Source organism: Bradysia coprophila, unplaced genomic scaffold (genome assembly GCF_014529535.1).
Source record: "Bradysia coprophila strain Holo2 unplaced genomic scaffold, BU_Bcop_v1 contig_138, whole genome shotgun sequence".
In the NCBI taxonomy this organism is placed as follows: domain Eukaryota; kingdom Metazoa; phylum Arthropoda; class Insecta; order Diptera; family Sciaridae; genus Bradysia; species Bradysia coprophila.
The window spans coordinates 10,191,777-10,207,142 of record NW_023503409.1 but is presented as its reverse complement, the minus strand read 5'-3'; the positions used below and the strand labels follow the sequence as shown (position 1 = coordinate 10,207,142).

Sequence of the window (15,366 nt, the reverse complement as noted above, 5' to 3'; positions counted from 1 at the left end):
TTTGCTATGGAGGTAATACAGCCATTCTCTCCCTAGAGATGTCCTTTTACCTCGCTCGTAAAGTAATAGTACATTACCTAACAATGGGCTAAATGATGGAAATGATACCTCCTGTATGAAAGCCGATCAAGGCGTAGCCGAGTAACCCCATTGCCAAGTATACGTATTTTATTCAGAAACTTTAGATCCGTACAGTAGAGTTAACTTTACCTCACGTTTTTTAACAATAGTATATTTCATTATGTGCGGCGAAAAGTATGCATATCATGAGGGATCAATTTTGTGATACGAGCCGAACTCACGAGTGTGTGTTTAAGCGCCAAGGTTTGAAAACTGTTATTTTGACAAGGGTAGAGTTTGCATATCCGAGCCGAAGGCGAGGTATGCAACTACCCGTGTCAAAATAACAGTTTCCAAACCGAGGCGCTTAAACAAACACAAGTGAGTTCGCGAATGAACAAAATTGATCCTGAATGATATGCATACTTTTCGCTGCACACAATGAAAGTTATTTTTTTGCCTATCCCCCCCGGAAAGTGAGCATAACAAGTATGTTTACCCCCTTAGGACACAATTACAGATTCATTTAATTACTTGCACTTTAATTTTAAATATACAATTTGCATATTTGAATGTTAACCGCGTTTTGAAACGTTTAATGATAAAGTCGACTCACACTTCTGCTACAATTTTGATCCCATAATGTCACATCATCAGGCTATCACCGTGATCACGCTGATGACAACTGTTCTGTTTGACATTCGGTTTAATTGTTTCGGAAAATTTGCAAAAAATGTGGAAACGGTGCAAATGTAATTTGTGGAATAGTTTTGTTGTTTTAGTGATATTTAATACAAATTTTGCAGTGTTTAGTGTAATAGCAAGAGTGGTGAATGATATTGGAAAATAAAGTGATGAAATAAATGACAAATTTTTTGTGTTTAACCAATATGCTCGCCATAAGAATTTTACAAGCTAAAATGGCCGACTACCATCTTCAGTTTTATTTTGATTTTCTTTTTGCTTTTGTCACTATAACGTTCAATTAGATGAATAATAATTGCAAAATTTGTAGTGAAAAACAACAAAAACCATAACACAAATTATTTCATCGTGATTTTATGAACAATATTTGTGTTAGCAGGTATTTATTCCATCACTAGGGAGGGAATGAACTTTCCCTCCCTAGGTAAGAAATGAACACTCAAAATATCCCTACCTGATATACATGCTTTCCGTAGGGGGTAAACATACGTGTTATTCTCACTTTCCGGGGGGGATAGGCAAAAAAATAACATACTGCACGCGAGAAGTGATTTGATATCTCGTATCACGATGAGTAAAAGTACATCGGGCTAATTATGTAATATAATAATATAAATCGCCCAAAACCACTTACAGTGGAGGTGTGACGCAAGTCCTGTTATCCACTTACAAAGGAACTGATATCGGTGTAGGTGACGCTTACAGATTCGACACGCAAAAAGATATGCGTCACAAATGGCAGCTGATGAGGATAGTACGCGAAAGTTTGATCAACAAAAATTTTACCCGAAAAATTTTAGAAAGAAAATTATAACAAAAAAAAATTGCGTCAACAAGTGCCAGAGTTATGGTTCCTATAGTTCAATAGCTTAAAACGCTCATAGCTCCGAAATTATAAGCTTTTATGAAAATTCCTTCAAATTAGTTTCTTAGAATTACGTCCTTGACATACCCTGAAAATTTCAGCCAAATCCACAGGTAAATTCAAAAGTTTCGTTGTAACAAAGGGACAAAGGTTGGTAAAATTCATCTATTTAAAAATGTGTATGGAAATCAATTTCTTCTACAAATTTTCAAGTTTTGAAATTTAATATCTCGGCCAAATCTTAACCTTATGAGGCGTGTGATAGCTCGTTGAACTCGTATGGACGAATAAAATAAGTGGGGGGTAGTATGAGCGGAGGGGTAAAAGTCAAAAAAGTTGTGTATATATGTTCCACAGTCGTTCAGAAAATTTTTTTATTGCCTATCCACCCGGAATATTGTTGTTACACGTACATTTCCCACCCGCGGAAAGCGGTCGTTACATGTGGGAACTTTTTCATTACATCACAAGTGAAGGAATATTCATATGAAAATTCATTACATATCAGGAGATTTTCATTACTTATCAGTTAAAATGTATCACATGAAATATTCTTTAACACTGAAATCGAAACAATACTCGCGATGTTATTTTAGTTTTGATATCACAAACTTTGTCACTTGAATTAAGTGCACACCAATCTAAGCAAATTCATTAAAAACTTTCGAAAAAAATGAAATAAAAAACACAAAAATAAAAGTGACGGCCATTTTGTCTATAGCCATAATTTCAATTTTTTCAACTTCGACGAACATCTATGGCCAAACAATTTTAATTTTTGCATTTTTCACTTATTTTCAAAAACGATCAACACTTTTGTCTTTATTATCATATATTCACTTCACAGCAAAATTTATTGTAACACCACCAAAATCAACAAATATTACGCAAAATATGAATCTAGCACTTCACAAAAACAAAACAGTCGAAGTAGTTTGTCAACATGTCACAAAAACAGTAGTGTTGCCAGTGATGCTTTCGGGATTAATGTTATGAAGAAGTGTGAGCCGATTTCATGAACAGACTAGATTCGTTTATAAACGTTTCAATGCAACAACAGATTTTTTTGTTGGTTTTGTGCTATCGGTATTTTTTATGTTTATTATTAGTCTGGCAGTGAATGAAATAGCGCGACATAAATGTTGTGAAATTATACATTAATTTAGAATAATCTTTTGATATTCTAGAGTCGTCCAGTTGTCTGCTGGAACAGTGTTCCAGGAACACTTTTGGTTTTGAACTCTCAGATCCTTGGGTGGGAAAATGTACTCGTAACAACAATATTCCGAGTGGATAGGCAATAAAACAGCATACATTGGATGCTGCTTGGTAGTTCATTACACTCGGAATCAATTTTGTGAACTCGCAAACTCACTCGTGTGGTTTTAAGCAACTCGCTTTGGAAACGGTTATTTTGACTCGTGTAGTTGCATACCTCGCCTTCGGCTCGGATATGCAAACTCTACACTTGTCAAAATAACCGTTTCCAAAGCTTGTTGCTTAAAACCACACTTGTGAGTTCGGCTCGTATCACAAAATTGATCCATCATGTAATGAACTACCTCCGCAGCATCCAATGTAATCTACTATTTTGGCAAATTTTTCAGTGTGCGTCACTAACGTAGGGCCATGATTCTAGCACACATCAAGATTCTTTTGGACCTTGATTTGCGGTTTAATTTGTATAACGTTTTGGATTACCACCAAATAGCGGTCTAAAATATTAAATACGAAGCTGAATGTTCAATCTTCTTAATAAAGTTAGCCATTCTCGTGAATATCAAAGGATTTTAAGAAAACGACGTACAAAATGGTCACAATACCACAAATCACGGTCTTTAGTTGTCCTTTCCATTGCTGTGTGAATTCAACCACAAATGTTACCAACAGTTTTAACCAGATCTAATTACTGTTATTAGGTTGTCAGGTCCAATGTTATGTAATTTTATTAACTGAAATTGTTACCTAAAATTACCGAAATTTACTGAATTTACCGAAAACGATTTCCGGGAAATTGAGGTAAATATCGGCAATTTTAAGCATTTTCAGTAAATGAAATTCCCAACAATACACAGGTCTCCGACTCCGATTTCGACTTCGCATGGAAAATTACTAAATCCGTAATAACTTACGTCATAGGTGAAAATTTAATTATGCAAAATCTTTCTCTGTATAGGTCCTCAGCTGAGGTATATTCACAAAAACTCATCAATCGATAAAATTAAAAATCGGAATAATCGAAAAAATGCTAAGTGAATGTCACCAAAATATTATCAATCAATATTACAAATCAACGTAATCTAATGGTTCGATTCTCGTCACAGTTTATCGAGGCTGATAAATTTTAAACTTCGATAAAGGGGCAAAGAAGCTAGAATAGCTTTATCTCATTTAAATTTATCAGAACCGATAAAATCTGACGGGAATCTATAGGTAATGACAATTGATAATCGACATTTTATCGACTGAATAATTTATTGAACAAACGTAATAAAAACTGTGACATTTGACATTGGAAATAGACCAAAATATGGTACCAAATAACCAAATATATATGAGACGGTTGCCGTCGGCGGAGTAGTTTAATTTCGTTCAGAGAATTGTCTTTCATGATTTAGTCACTGTTGCCTTATTGGATCATAGACTTCACAGACCGAAGTTGAATGATCACTTCGACGAATTTCAAGAGGCCAACATAAGATGTTTACTCCGACTGAATTTCAATTGTTTATCGATAGAAAATGCATCAACAGTAAGATAGGATGAAACAACCGGCAAATATTAGATCACAATAATAGTCGAAAAGCTAACAGAAAGGAATTCAAGCACATGCATACACACAATAATGAAAGGTAACTGAACAGGGAGGTTTCTACATTATAGTATACTGTGCAGGAAAATGACCACAACGAAATTCGTGTTACAATTTTACTGTTTACAATTTCGAAAACTTTGCGTTCTATGATCGACAAAGAAAAATATGAACTCAAAATCGATTATGCTATTGCATTGAATAATGCACAATAAATATATTCGGAACCGCTATCCATGCAATGTATATCTAGACGTTCTTCATATTTGCATAATATTGTTTGAAAACCAATTTGTCCAGTCCGGATAGTCACGTAATAAATAAACTTGATACGAAGCTTTTTGCACTTAGTTTGTACTACCGAAACGACTTTTGGAATACTCTTTAAAACCGTAATTAAGTCCGTGATATATAGACCGATGTTTCCGCAAGTTTATAGTCAAACAAAATATGCCCCAAGCATCGCTACAGTAACATCTGGACCTTCTGCGCTTTTGTACATTTGTCAATCGAAGCAACATATAAACTACACTTTGATCAATTTATGAGAAACTTGTAAACTACTGAAACTAAATACTGAAACTGATGCACTGACTTTTGCCGATTCAAATCGGATATAACACATTTCGTCCGATTAAATCCGGTCATTGGAAATGAATTTTTATGGGACTAGTGACCACTGTGTTGGCTACTATATAGTCGCCATCCAGTTGCTATGACAAACCAAACATTCATGTTCTGAGAACGAAAGCTTTTACACATATATGTAAATCGTGCGCTTATACACATGAGCGCATCAAGTGAAAAAATGCACTAACGTGCAGCTTACGTACGTATATAATGTATCGCAATGTAATTTCTCTTTCTCCCTCATTGGGCTTTGATAAAATGCAACAGCCGATTCATATTCCATTATAATTGGATATAATGAGACTGTCCGGAAATGGAAAAATTCATTTTTCATAAAAATGATCTTCACACCTGAAAAAGAGGTTGACGAATTTTCACGGAATTAAATCTCAAAACGTTGTAACCTTGGTTCTACTTTGCCATTGACTATAAGATTGTGTGAATTGTCCTCTGGCCTAAAAATGGACTTTCCAACTTTTCATTGATGGATATGTGAGAGTAGAAGCAAAACATTTTCGAAATTCGATCTCAAGCTGGAAGTTTGCGATCGTTAACAATTGGGGCTCGGCCATAAATCTTGTCTTTTACAGATTTTTAAATTGCCCTCCCACAAGAACTTTGCTTTACCTAAGTAATTTTCTAAAAGTGACAAACGCTCACAGTACAGTTTCTAAATCTACAGCTTGTCTTGTTGCACAACTTGTTTTGTGCTTCATCAGTTCTTGTTAACACTCAATTTGTTTCAAAACACAAACCTGAGCTCGTTTTGTGTCTTCGAGTCGTTGTCGTTGTTGGCTATAAAGTTAAATTTTTCCAATCATTTTTAAAAGGTTTATTCGACTTAACATTAGCACTAAAAAATTGTTTCTTCCTTTTTTACGATGGCAAACAAGAGACCATTGACATTGACAGGAAACTTATTTTCTGTAAAATCTCATTGAAGAAACGGGTACAACGGATATGAACTCATTGTTCAGAGACGCCAACTTCGGGCATCCACTACACTAGCACCACTATAAGTCGAGAAGAGCAGACTACAATTTAGATTTTATTGGTGTGCACCTGGTGTGCATTGGGCTACGTTGAAATATACTATTTTGGCAACACTTATCAAGAATCGATTGTTCATGTTACAAAACCGAAAAATGAAGACATGTCTTTATTTTACACATAGTCTTATTCAAGCACAGAGCTACTGTTTACTATTCACACCCCCCCTGAACCAAAATAAAGTTTTACCGAAAATGCACCCAAAAATTGATTGCTGTTCTAAATAGAGGGACCCTAGGGACCTATATATTTTTTTTCTTAGTTGTATGGGGTTGGGGTAGCATCTGGTCCAGCTTAACGGACCATCGTTTTGAACTCCCCTAGGGTCCCTCTATTGAGAACAGCAATCAATTTTTGGGTGCATCTTCATCAAAACTTTATTTTGGTTCAGGGGGACCGTGATTACACATCGACATCAACTTTCGGTCCTTAGTCTTCAAAGAAAGTGTTCTTTTATACAGAGCGAATTGAGTTACAAACAATTTTTTTTTTATTTTTTATCGATGGAGAACCTAATTATAAGACACTTTGTCTCGTATCATATGCCAAAAAAAGTTAAAACTTTTTTTATAAATCATTTTGAAAGTCACTGAAAACACGAAAATTCGAATCGAAATACAAAAATTTTTGATGACATACTGTATTTCTATTCGAATTTTCGTGTTTTTAGTGACTTTCAAAATGATTTATAAAAAAAGTTTTAACTTTTTTTGGCATATGATACGAGACAAAGTGTCTTATAATTAGGTTCTCCATCGATAAAAAATAAAAAAAAAAATTGTTTGTAACTCAATTCACGATAAAAATGAGATTTTAGATATATTTTACACAAATGAAGTATTAGATTTAATGATTTTGGTAAGATTACGCTTTCTAAAGGATTACTACTTGACCTCAAATGGGGGTGATCTTAGTCATATAGTGTCGTAGAATTCACTTCACATAAACTCAATATCTGTAAGCGCTGCTAAATTTACCAACTGTCAGTTAAGTATGGTTTCCGCTCAATGTACTCCGTGAGAGAGCCGTTAGAAATTCAATTTTGTATCTCACACGGAGGACTTTTTGTCAAGAGGAAATCAAGCATTAAATTTATCTGATCGAACAACAATGTCGAAGCTACAATAAATTACCGATCGATAAATTTAACCGAATTTTACAATAGAGTTAAATTTATCAGCTCCGTTAAATGCTGACGGTAATTGCGGCAAATTAAGCAAAGTTTACAGCGTGATACTCGGATGCTAAGCTAAGTTGAAAACCTTTTTTTTTCAAGAATCGATGGACTTGTGGTTTTTTCTTAGCTTTTTTATTTAATTTAAAACACAACTTTTTTTAGGTTACCAAAATGGAACTTTTTTTTTTTGATACTCCCGAATGTTTGCAAACTTGCTTTTTCAAATGAGTTCAGCTAAGTTCTTTAAAAAGATTTTTGTCCAAAATGGGCCGACGCGACGTACGTAGATTTAATCATTTAAATTTTATTCTTGGTTTTTAAATTAAAAAAAAAAATTATTTTGTTTCAAAGAAAGTTTAATGACTCCTCAGGATGTTTTTTCTTTAAAAAAAAAACTTTCCAAAAAAATCACTCAATTCGCATGATTTACGAAATCTGTTTTTATTTGCAATCGACTGTATTCCACAATAGTTTTCCCGTAACTGAACACACACTCTATAAAATTCAAAGTACCTACACCAATTGATTGAAAGTACTCGAGTCGTGGTATATTCAATATCCTGTCCAAGCATTGACTATAATACGAAATATTATTGAAGCGGAATGTAAAGGGTAACATCTGAAACAGCGCAATCAACAAATAAGCCAATCGAAAGCACGATTAAAACGTTTTCTGTACGTATATTGTGTGTTCGGTAGTTAACAATTGTTGATGAGTGTTTTTTGGGGGGCTATAGAGATAGATAGATTTATTTTCATGTTCCGTGTTAACCAATTTCTGTAACAGCTTAAATGTCCTTAAATAGGCAAAATTTTCTATTTTCAATTATGCGATAGAGCGATGAATGTTGTTGGTAGGTAATATGTATCTAAACACGACATTTCAATATGAGACCATCATTTTCACCGATTGATTATTGGTTACAGCGATATGTACTTCCCAAGGCTGTTGCTACATATTTTTTATTTTACCTGAACAAAGTTTTGTTTTCCCTTGTTTTGAGGCCTATTTCTTAAGTGATAGGACGAAATTAACTTTTACTAGATACCCATCGCACACTGACAAGTTTTAATGAGAAATTTCGGTACGTATTTGCGTAGACGATGATTGTCGATGAATTGTCGAATTAATGATTTTGGACTAAATTTGGGTTATTTTGTTTGTTGTAAGTATAAACGTTAATTAAACCAATGAAAGTACAATTTGGTTCAAGATCACGCGGTTAAATAATGTAAATACAATGGTAGCGAGACGATGAATAATTTAATTTTACTTTGTTTATGACAGCAGAGGAGTAAAAGGGTCACAAATTCTAACAAAATGTGTTGTATACGTATAATACACGTGCGTTTGCAATTGGATATTTTTTCCCCGTCGATTTGTAATAAACATCAACCTTGTAACACAAAATTCCATTGATGATCAAACTCATTTTTTTCTCTTTCTTATCGGATAAGCTTTGCTTCTCGCTTTTCCAAATGATTACACATGCAACTGCAACAAAATCCTCGACTTCGCATTGGGTTTACAATTTCCGCGTCTATTGTGCGAAATATCCATTTCCATGTTAAGAAATAGTTATTTATGACATCGAGTGCGCGAAGTAATTTATTAGGCTCTAGATGTGTAATTCACATCGTGAGCCTAATCAAGTACTTCGCACAGAGATTCATACAACGTTTTATGCAACAGAGGGATCTAAAGTTCGCAGTTTTCGAACATTATGATCTCGAGTTGCATAAAAACATATTTTAGCATACTCGCGCCATGTTCTGACGTCACCGTTATTTATCTAGACGGATAAATCGGCTGTCTAGGTGGATAAATGGAAGTTATTGCCATAAGTGCAACTGATGTTGTCTTGTTTTCGCTCATATGATAAAATCAATCGATAATCTTATATTAATTCTACCAGCTCACTAGAAATCAGCGATTTTTTTACTACACTTAACAAAATTAACGAATTATCACATTTTCGTTTTCAACAGATTCTACATAATTTCTAGATCCACAAATTTGACAGTCTTGATATTGAACGGTTTTTTCGTTTTTATCCCAGTAAACTGGTCGATATACATGTGCGACAAAAATTTCGACTGGGAAAAAATTCAAAAATTGCATTCAATATAACAGCTGTCAGAATCCGTGGGACTAGTAATATCAGATCCAACATAAAACAAAAATGTGATAATTCATATTTTTTCATAATTGTAAGGTTCGTGCTATTGCACAAAATTTTGAGCTTGAGCATTGATAACGTGGAAAGTGTTGATAGGATGACTTAGACTAAGTGTCAACTTGAAGTATGTTTCATTAATTAACGATTAAATCAATAATTTCATGAATTAGATTTAATTATTAAAAGTAAATTATATTTTATTAATGATGCAGTTTCCAGCTATGCCGATCGCGGTTCGTGATTTTGTGTGGATTTAAAAAAATCTTATTCGTGCTACAATCGCTACCATACAAAAGTCATACCACGAAACTAGATACATCGAATCAAAGTCCGTGGTATCAAAATTTTTGCATGTAAATTCCCATAAACGAACCAAGATCATTTTTTGATAGCAGATAAGTTACATTATTTTAAACTTTAAAGACTTAATGTAACGTCGACAAAGTTTGTGTAAATTAATGAACACCAACTTATACTCCCAGCCTCCTATAAGGTAATTGCAGAGAGACATTCAAACCGCATACAATTTTTGTGTCTGTATACGAAACTATGACTTACAGTAGAGAAACTACCCGTAGATGCCTTTTATCACTTTCATCCTATTTTGTGAAACTCTCTCTCTCTATCTGTTTCTCTCTCTCTCTCTATCTCTCTACGACATTGTCTATAAATAAAGACTTATTATTAGAAAATAGCGCTGTGCTGGTGAATCTTTTTCAGTTTCTTGGTTACGATCTTCAATAACAATTCCTTCATTGAATAGTGTCACCAACTTCAATTTTTAAAATTTACGTGCTTTTGATTCAATAAATACCAACCGAGAAGGTATGATAGTTTCCTCAAGGCCGACTTATGTACCAAACAAGATATGTACTTGTTGCTATTGTATGGTTAATCTATTGCTTCTTTTGAGCACAACTAATTTAATATATATTATCATTTCAGTTAGGTGACACCTTTTGAAGGGGTCAGGTCCCTACACCGATAAAGTTTTCTGTTCAACATCGAACACAAAATATTTCGTTACAGTAATTCAGTTCTTAGTCATTACTGTTAGAGATCCTGTTGGTCTCGTTGCAGTCACTTAGTCTTTCGATCTTCCGTCTTAAAAGAAGATTCATGAAAATCCTAAATCCGCTCCAAAATGCCAGAAATGCTCAGCGTGAGTTTAGCTTGAGAAGATAGGTAAAGAATTCTATTGTGTGCCAAATCGCATAAATTTCCCTGTGATCCTTCAATCATTTACTTCAGAAACGACAGACTCTGTTTTTTCTCTGCTCCTCCACATTTATTCACTTTTTACACTCTAAATAAATCCGTATAACAATTAAGTAGACAACATAATATGCTGACGTCATAATAACTGTCGAAGGCTCACTGTTTAGGATGACCTGCGATATTTTATTATTTTCAACGAGAAATGAACCACTCCCCTTTTTCACGACGTATACACAATGCAATGTAATGATCGAATGACCACTTCATATTATCTAATATTTCTTTATCATCAATTTTGCACAAACGTGTGGAGCTGGAGCATTGGCGAATACCGATTTACCCAAAACGCGATAGTCACAGTAATTAATGAATCGATGAGTTTGAAAATTCAGTTTATCGTTCAATACTTGACTGTGGTACGATGTGGCTAGCGAAACTGCATATTTACATCCAAGTTGTTGTGCCTTCTCATTGCACATGTGCTTAAGTGTGCGAAACAATTTTTGACCACGATAATCAGGATGGACGCTTGCGATATCATTTTTACAGTAGATATCGACATCTTTCGGTAAAATTTGCCAAAGGCCACTGCCGAGGACGTCCAAGAAATCCATTACATAAACCATTGGATTATTGACGTCGTCCATTTGATAATCGTCATGAACGGTATCACGACGATGCAATGAACCGATGTAAGCACAGACTACTTCTTCCGTGCGTTTATCGTAGGCCAAAAATGATATTTTGTCTCTAACGGCAGTTTCAAGAAACAATGATTCCAACGTTGGTTTTGCCTGTTCTTCGGTAACGGCTAATGCATGCAGTAGCGGCTCATCGCGCGTAAATGACTGTAGGAGTATTTGAAGAGCGTGATGCTTATTAGCGTCGGTAAAAGGTTCGATACGGAAATTGTCCATTTGTTTTGACTCATTTTTCAAATGGGTGGAAAAGCTTCGTTGAACCACCAGCTTTTGATAACTTAAGACGCGTCGCAAGAACATGGTGACCTTACTTGACAAAGCTTTTTATCACACTCGCTAACGTTCTAAAAGTATGAAGAAAATCTATTTCGATATTTTGCAGTTTATAATTGTACATTGCTGCTTACTAATCTTACCGATGGATGGTTGTTTTGATACTGACTGTGCAAAACATAACTTTTCAAGACGTTCCTTATTAATCTAATCAAAACTTATCGGAAGAAATGATGTATTTTCATACTTTTTTTTGCGTGACAAGCCAGAGTACTATACCTAGCAATTTCAGATAATAATTTATCACAGTCGCTGTTTCGCTTATGATAACAATGTATTTTTTACGTACGAGCTGCGCGAAATTTTATTTCTTTGTCATCTCAAAAATATTAGAGGAAGTAGTCAATTTAATTGGACTTTAATTGGAGTTAGAACACGCTCTGTGTCTTAGTGAGAATAGTTCAGATTTGGAGGCATTTCATCGATCTGTTTTAACTTACGTTTTCAAAGAACCATTTCTCCTCTAACGAAAACAAGCTAATTTATAAATACGCACCTGTACCGCTCTCTGAAGTCTCTGCGAAAAAAGCACCGAATTTTCAACCTCTGAAGTTTCCTGTTTTTCTGTTACATTTTGATTTTTTTTTGTGATAATATGCAGAACAACTCGGGGATTTGAAAATGCTTGTTAAGGCCAAATAGTAGGTTACAGTGCACCCTGCGAAAATGATTCATTACATAGGGGAACAATTTTGAGATACGAGCAACTCACAAGTGTGTGTTTAAGCGCCAAGGTTTGAAAACTGTTTTCAAACCGAGGCGCTTAAACACACACGCGTGAGTTGCGAGTTTCAAAATTGTTCCACCATGTAATGAATCATTGCAGTAGGGTGCACTGTATTCTATTTTATTGCTTGCCCATGCGAAAATTGATTCTTACATATCAATTTCTATAAATAGCAACAAAAGCTGATTTAAATACAAGTATCTTTGTAGACAAAATCAACAAAACAAATAGAAATTTTTTCGGCACTTAGGCATGTTCGATAATTCATTCGATTGATAAAATATCGATTATTTCCTTAGAATCGATTATCGATATTTTCAAAAAATCAATATCAATCGAATGTTTTATCGGTAACCGATAAATATCGACTGATAATCGGTAAATATCGACTGATAAATCGATAAAAAGTGACTGAGAACTCGATTATCAGCCGATATTTATCGATTATCGATAAAACATTCGATTGATATAATATCGATTATTTGGAAATTTTATCATCGATTGATGATATTTTTCAGTGAACATGCCTATCGGCACTATAAATCCAGTACACAGCCGAAATCGGCTCATACTTCTTCATAAAATATTCCTAAAATATTGGTATTGGTACAGCAGTACCAACCGTACCGAAAGTGATCGAAGTGATCACACCATAGCAGGTGCCATGTTGTCATTGAATTGTTATTCCGTTCCATGATAATACATTCTATGCGATGATTTTGTTGTTTTTGTTATTTAGACGAAAAATTTTGCAGTGAAGTGAAATGAATTGTGTCTAAAATTAATCAATGTGTGAAGTGTTTTTGAATTTAAGAGAAAAATACGCAACTAAAAGTGCTCGCTATACGTTCATAACAAACATTGAAATTATTGCTAGAACAAATATGGCTGACGCTTTCAGTTTTGTGATTTTTCTTTTTAAGAATTGAAATTCATTTGCCACACTGAACTCTCGCCACTGCAAAATATTTGTCCAAAAACACAAAACATCAATAATTGTTCTCATTTTCATGTTAAAAAGCATAAAATATTTCAGATGAAGCATTCACCTTCATATGGCTCCACCCCATGAAAACTGATTTTACATGAATGACTCGAGCGCCCCGCGAAAATAGAGATTCCCTGACGCAAGTGTCACGCAAATATCCCTCAGAGAATCGACCATTTTCGTGGGGCGCAAATTGATATGTATGAATCAATTTTCGCATGTGGCAAGTAATAAAAACATTTACCAAACATTTACACCGAGTTGCATTATGCAACTTGCATACAACGGCTTTCATACAACTTTTCGCACTGAGTTAAGAAAACTATTTTTCCTAACTAGTGTTGAAATATCGCGACTTCGTCGCTTATTTCCCACGCCGCTTAGGAAAAACGTTGTTCCTAACTTATGCTAAAAGGCTTTTTAGCAAATTCGATTCTAACCTCTCATTCGCTAAAAAAGCATTTTAGCATGCGTTAGGAAAATAACTATTTCATCTGACAAAATATAACAAAATAGTTATTTATGCAACTAGTTGCGAAAAGTGGATCGTGTGACAAGAAGTACCACTTTCGCAACGTGTTGCATACAACGTTTTCTTCAACCAGCTGCGAAAAATGAGCTTTTGAAATGCAAAACATAACTCTACCTTTAACATACATTCTACTGTATCAACGAAATATTGTATGAACAATCAAGTAGACCGCATTTATGTACGCTTCAAAAATTGGTTCACTGCGATTATATGTCACAATAGCCGAATGGTTGCTCGACAAGTATTGGATTTTGGTGTCGGTGGTTCGAAATTTGGTCAGGGCAGAATTTTTATTTACGTTTAATGGTTCATATGTTCAGAAGGAGTGGTGAAAAGTAAATCCATTTCACCACTAGTGACGAAAAGCATATATGAAAATCCATAAAACATAGAAAATCAGAGAAAAAAGACCCTTCGATCGCCACCCAAATCACGCATGAAAAAGTTCAGTTTTCGCAGCGCAGTTGCAGAAAACTTTCTTATCTGTACAAGGAAACGAGATTTAAAATTTTGAGTATTTTTTTTCGCAGATAAGGTATAGTAGCGGAAGGGTATCCTGACTGTTTTAGAAAATTTTCAACTTTGGCATACAATATTCTTTCAAATTTTCACTGGGAGTTTGAAACCGACACATTTTCTGTTTTGTGGTTTACTAGATTTTTGTGAATTTTGCATGTATTTTTATATGGAGAAATCAGAAACTCAAGTAAAACACATAAACAGAAAATGTGTCGGTTTTCAAAATTCCGTGTGTGTGCTTAAATTGGTTTTAATAACAAAATTTGTAGTGTCTTTTATCAAATCTAATGTAATTAATTATCAATGTTTTCGCTGGTAATTCTGACCACCAAAATTAGTAAATATCGGACTCGGTCGAAAGTGGCTAGATGTGTAATAATCTAGGGAAAACCAAAATATTGGTTTAGGCTTCAAAAGCATGATAAAATCCATAACCCGGGATAAAAATGAAAAGTCTCGTTTTCTTTTGCGTCTTGTTGATCCAAGGCGAAGCCTACGTCAATCAACTTTCAACATTTTAGCCCTTCTTGTGTAAATAACCAGTCGGTAAACCATCATTTTCTATCGGTAAAATATTTTTGTCTATCGATCAATCCATTTTATCTATCAGTCAATCAATTTTTTGTCTGTCTATTTTGGATGAATTCTGACGGCTGGTTCACTAAAAATAGACAGATTTACGAAAATAATAATTTACCGATAGAAAAAGGTCAATGGTCGATAAAAGATAACAAATAAACGAATTTATCGGTAAATTATTACTTTTTTATCGGTAAAATGGAACAAAATGGAATAATTTTTCTATCGGTACTAATTAGTAATTATATCGGTCATTTATAATTTTTTATCGGTAAAGTTGAATTTTTTTA

The 15,366-nt window shown here is 34.3% G+C and overlaps 2 protein-coding genes across 3 annotated transcripts in view; one reads left to right on the top strand and one right to left on the bottom strand.

Moving 5' to 3' along the window:
* The window catches only part of LOC119074105, a 220,534-nt gene that overhangs the window by 98,870 nt on the left and 106,298 nt on the right, over positions 1-15,366 (top strand). The window lies entirely within an intron of this gene.
* Positions 10,742-11,950, bottom strand: LOC119074102. Of its 2 annotated transcripts, XR_005087140.1 has the most exons (3): positions 11,806-11,950; positions 10,933-11,742; positions 10,742-10,870 (listed from the first exon to the last, which is right to left on the bottom strand). XR_005087140.1 is itself a non-coding variant. In XM_037180067.1 (2 exons), the coding sequence occupies exon 2, from the start codon at positions 11,696-11,698 to the stop codon at positions 10,970-10,972; it is 729 nt and encodes a 242-aa protein (XP_037035962.1). In that variant the 5' UTR covers positions 11,699-11,742; positions 11,806-11,950; the 3' UTR covers positions 10,742-10,969. The 2 variants fall into 2 exon arrangements, 1 of the variants encoding a protein (XP_037035962.1); XM_037180067.1 differs by having other exon boundaries at positions 10,742-11,742.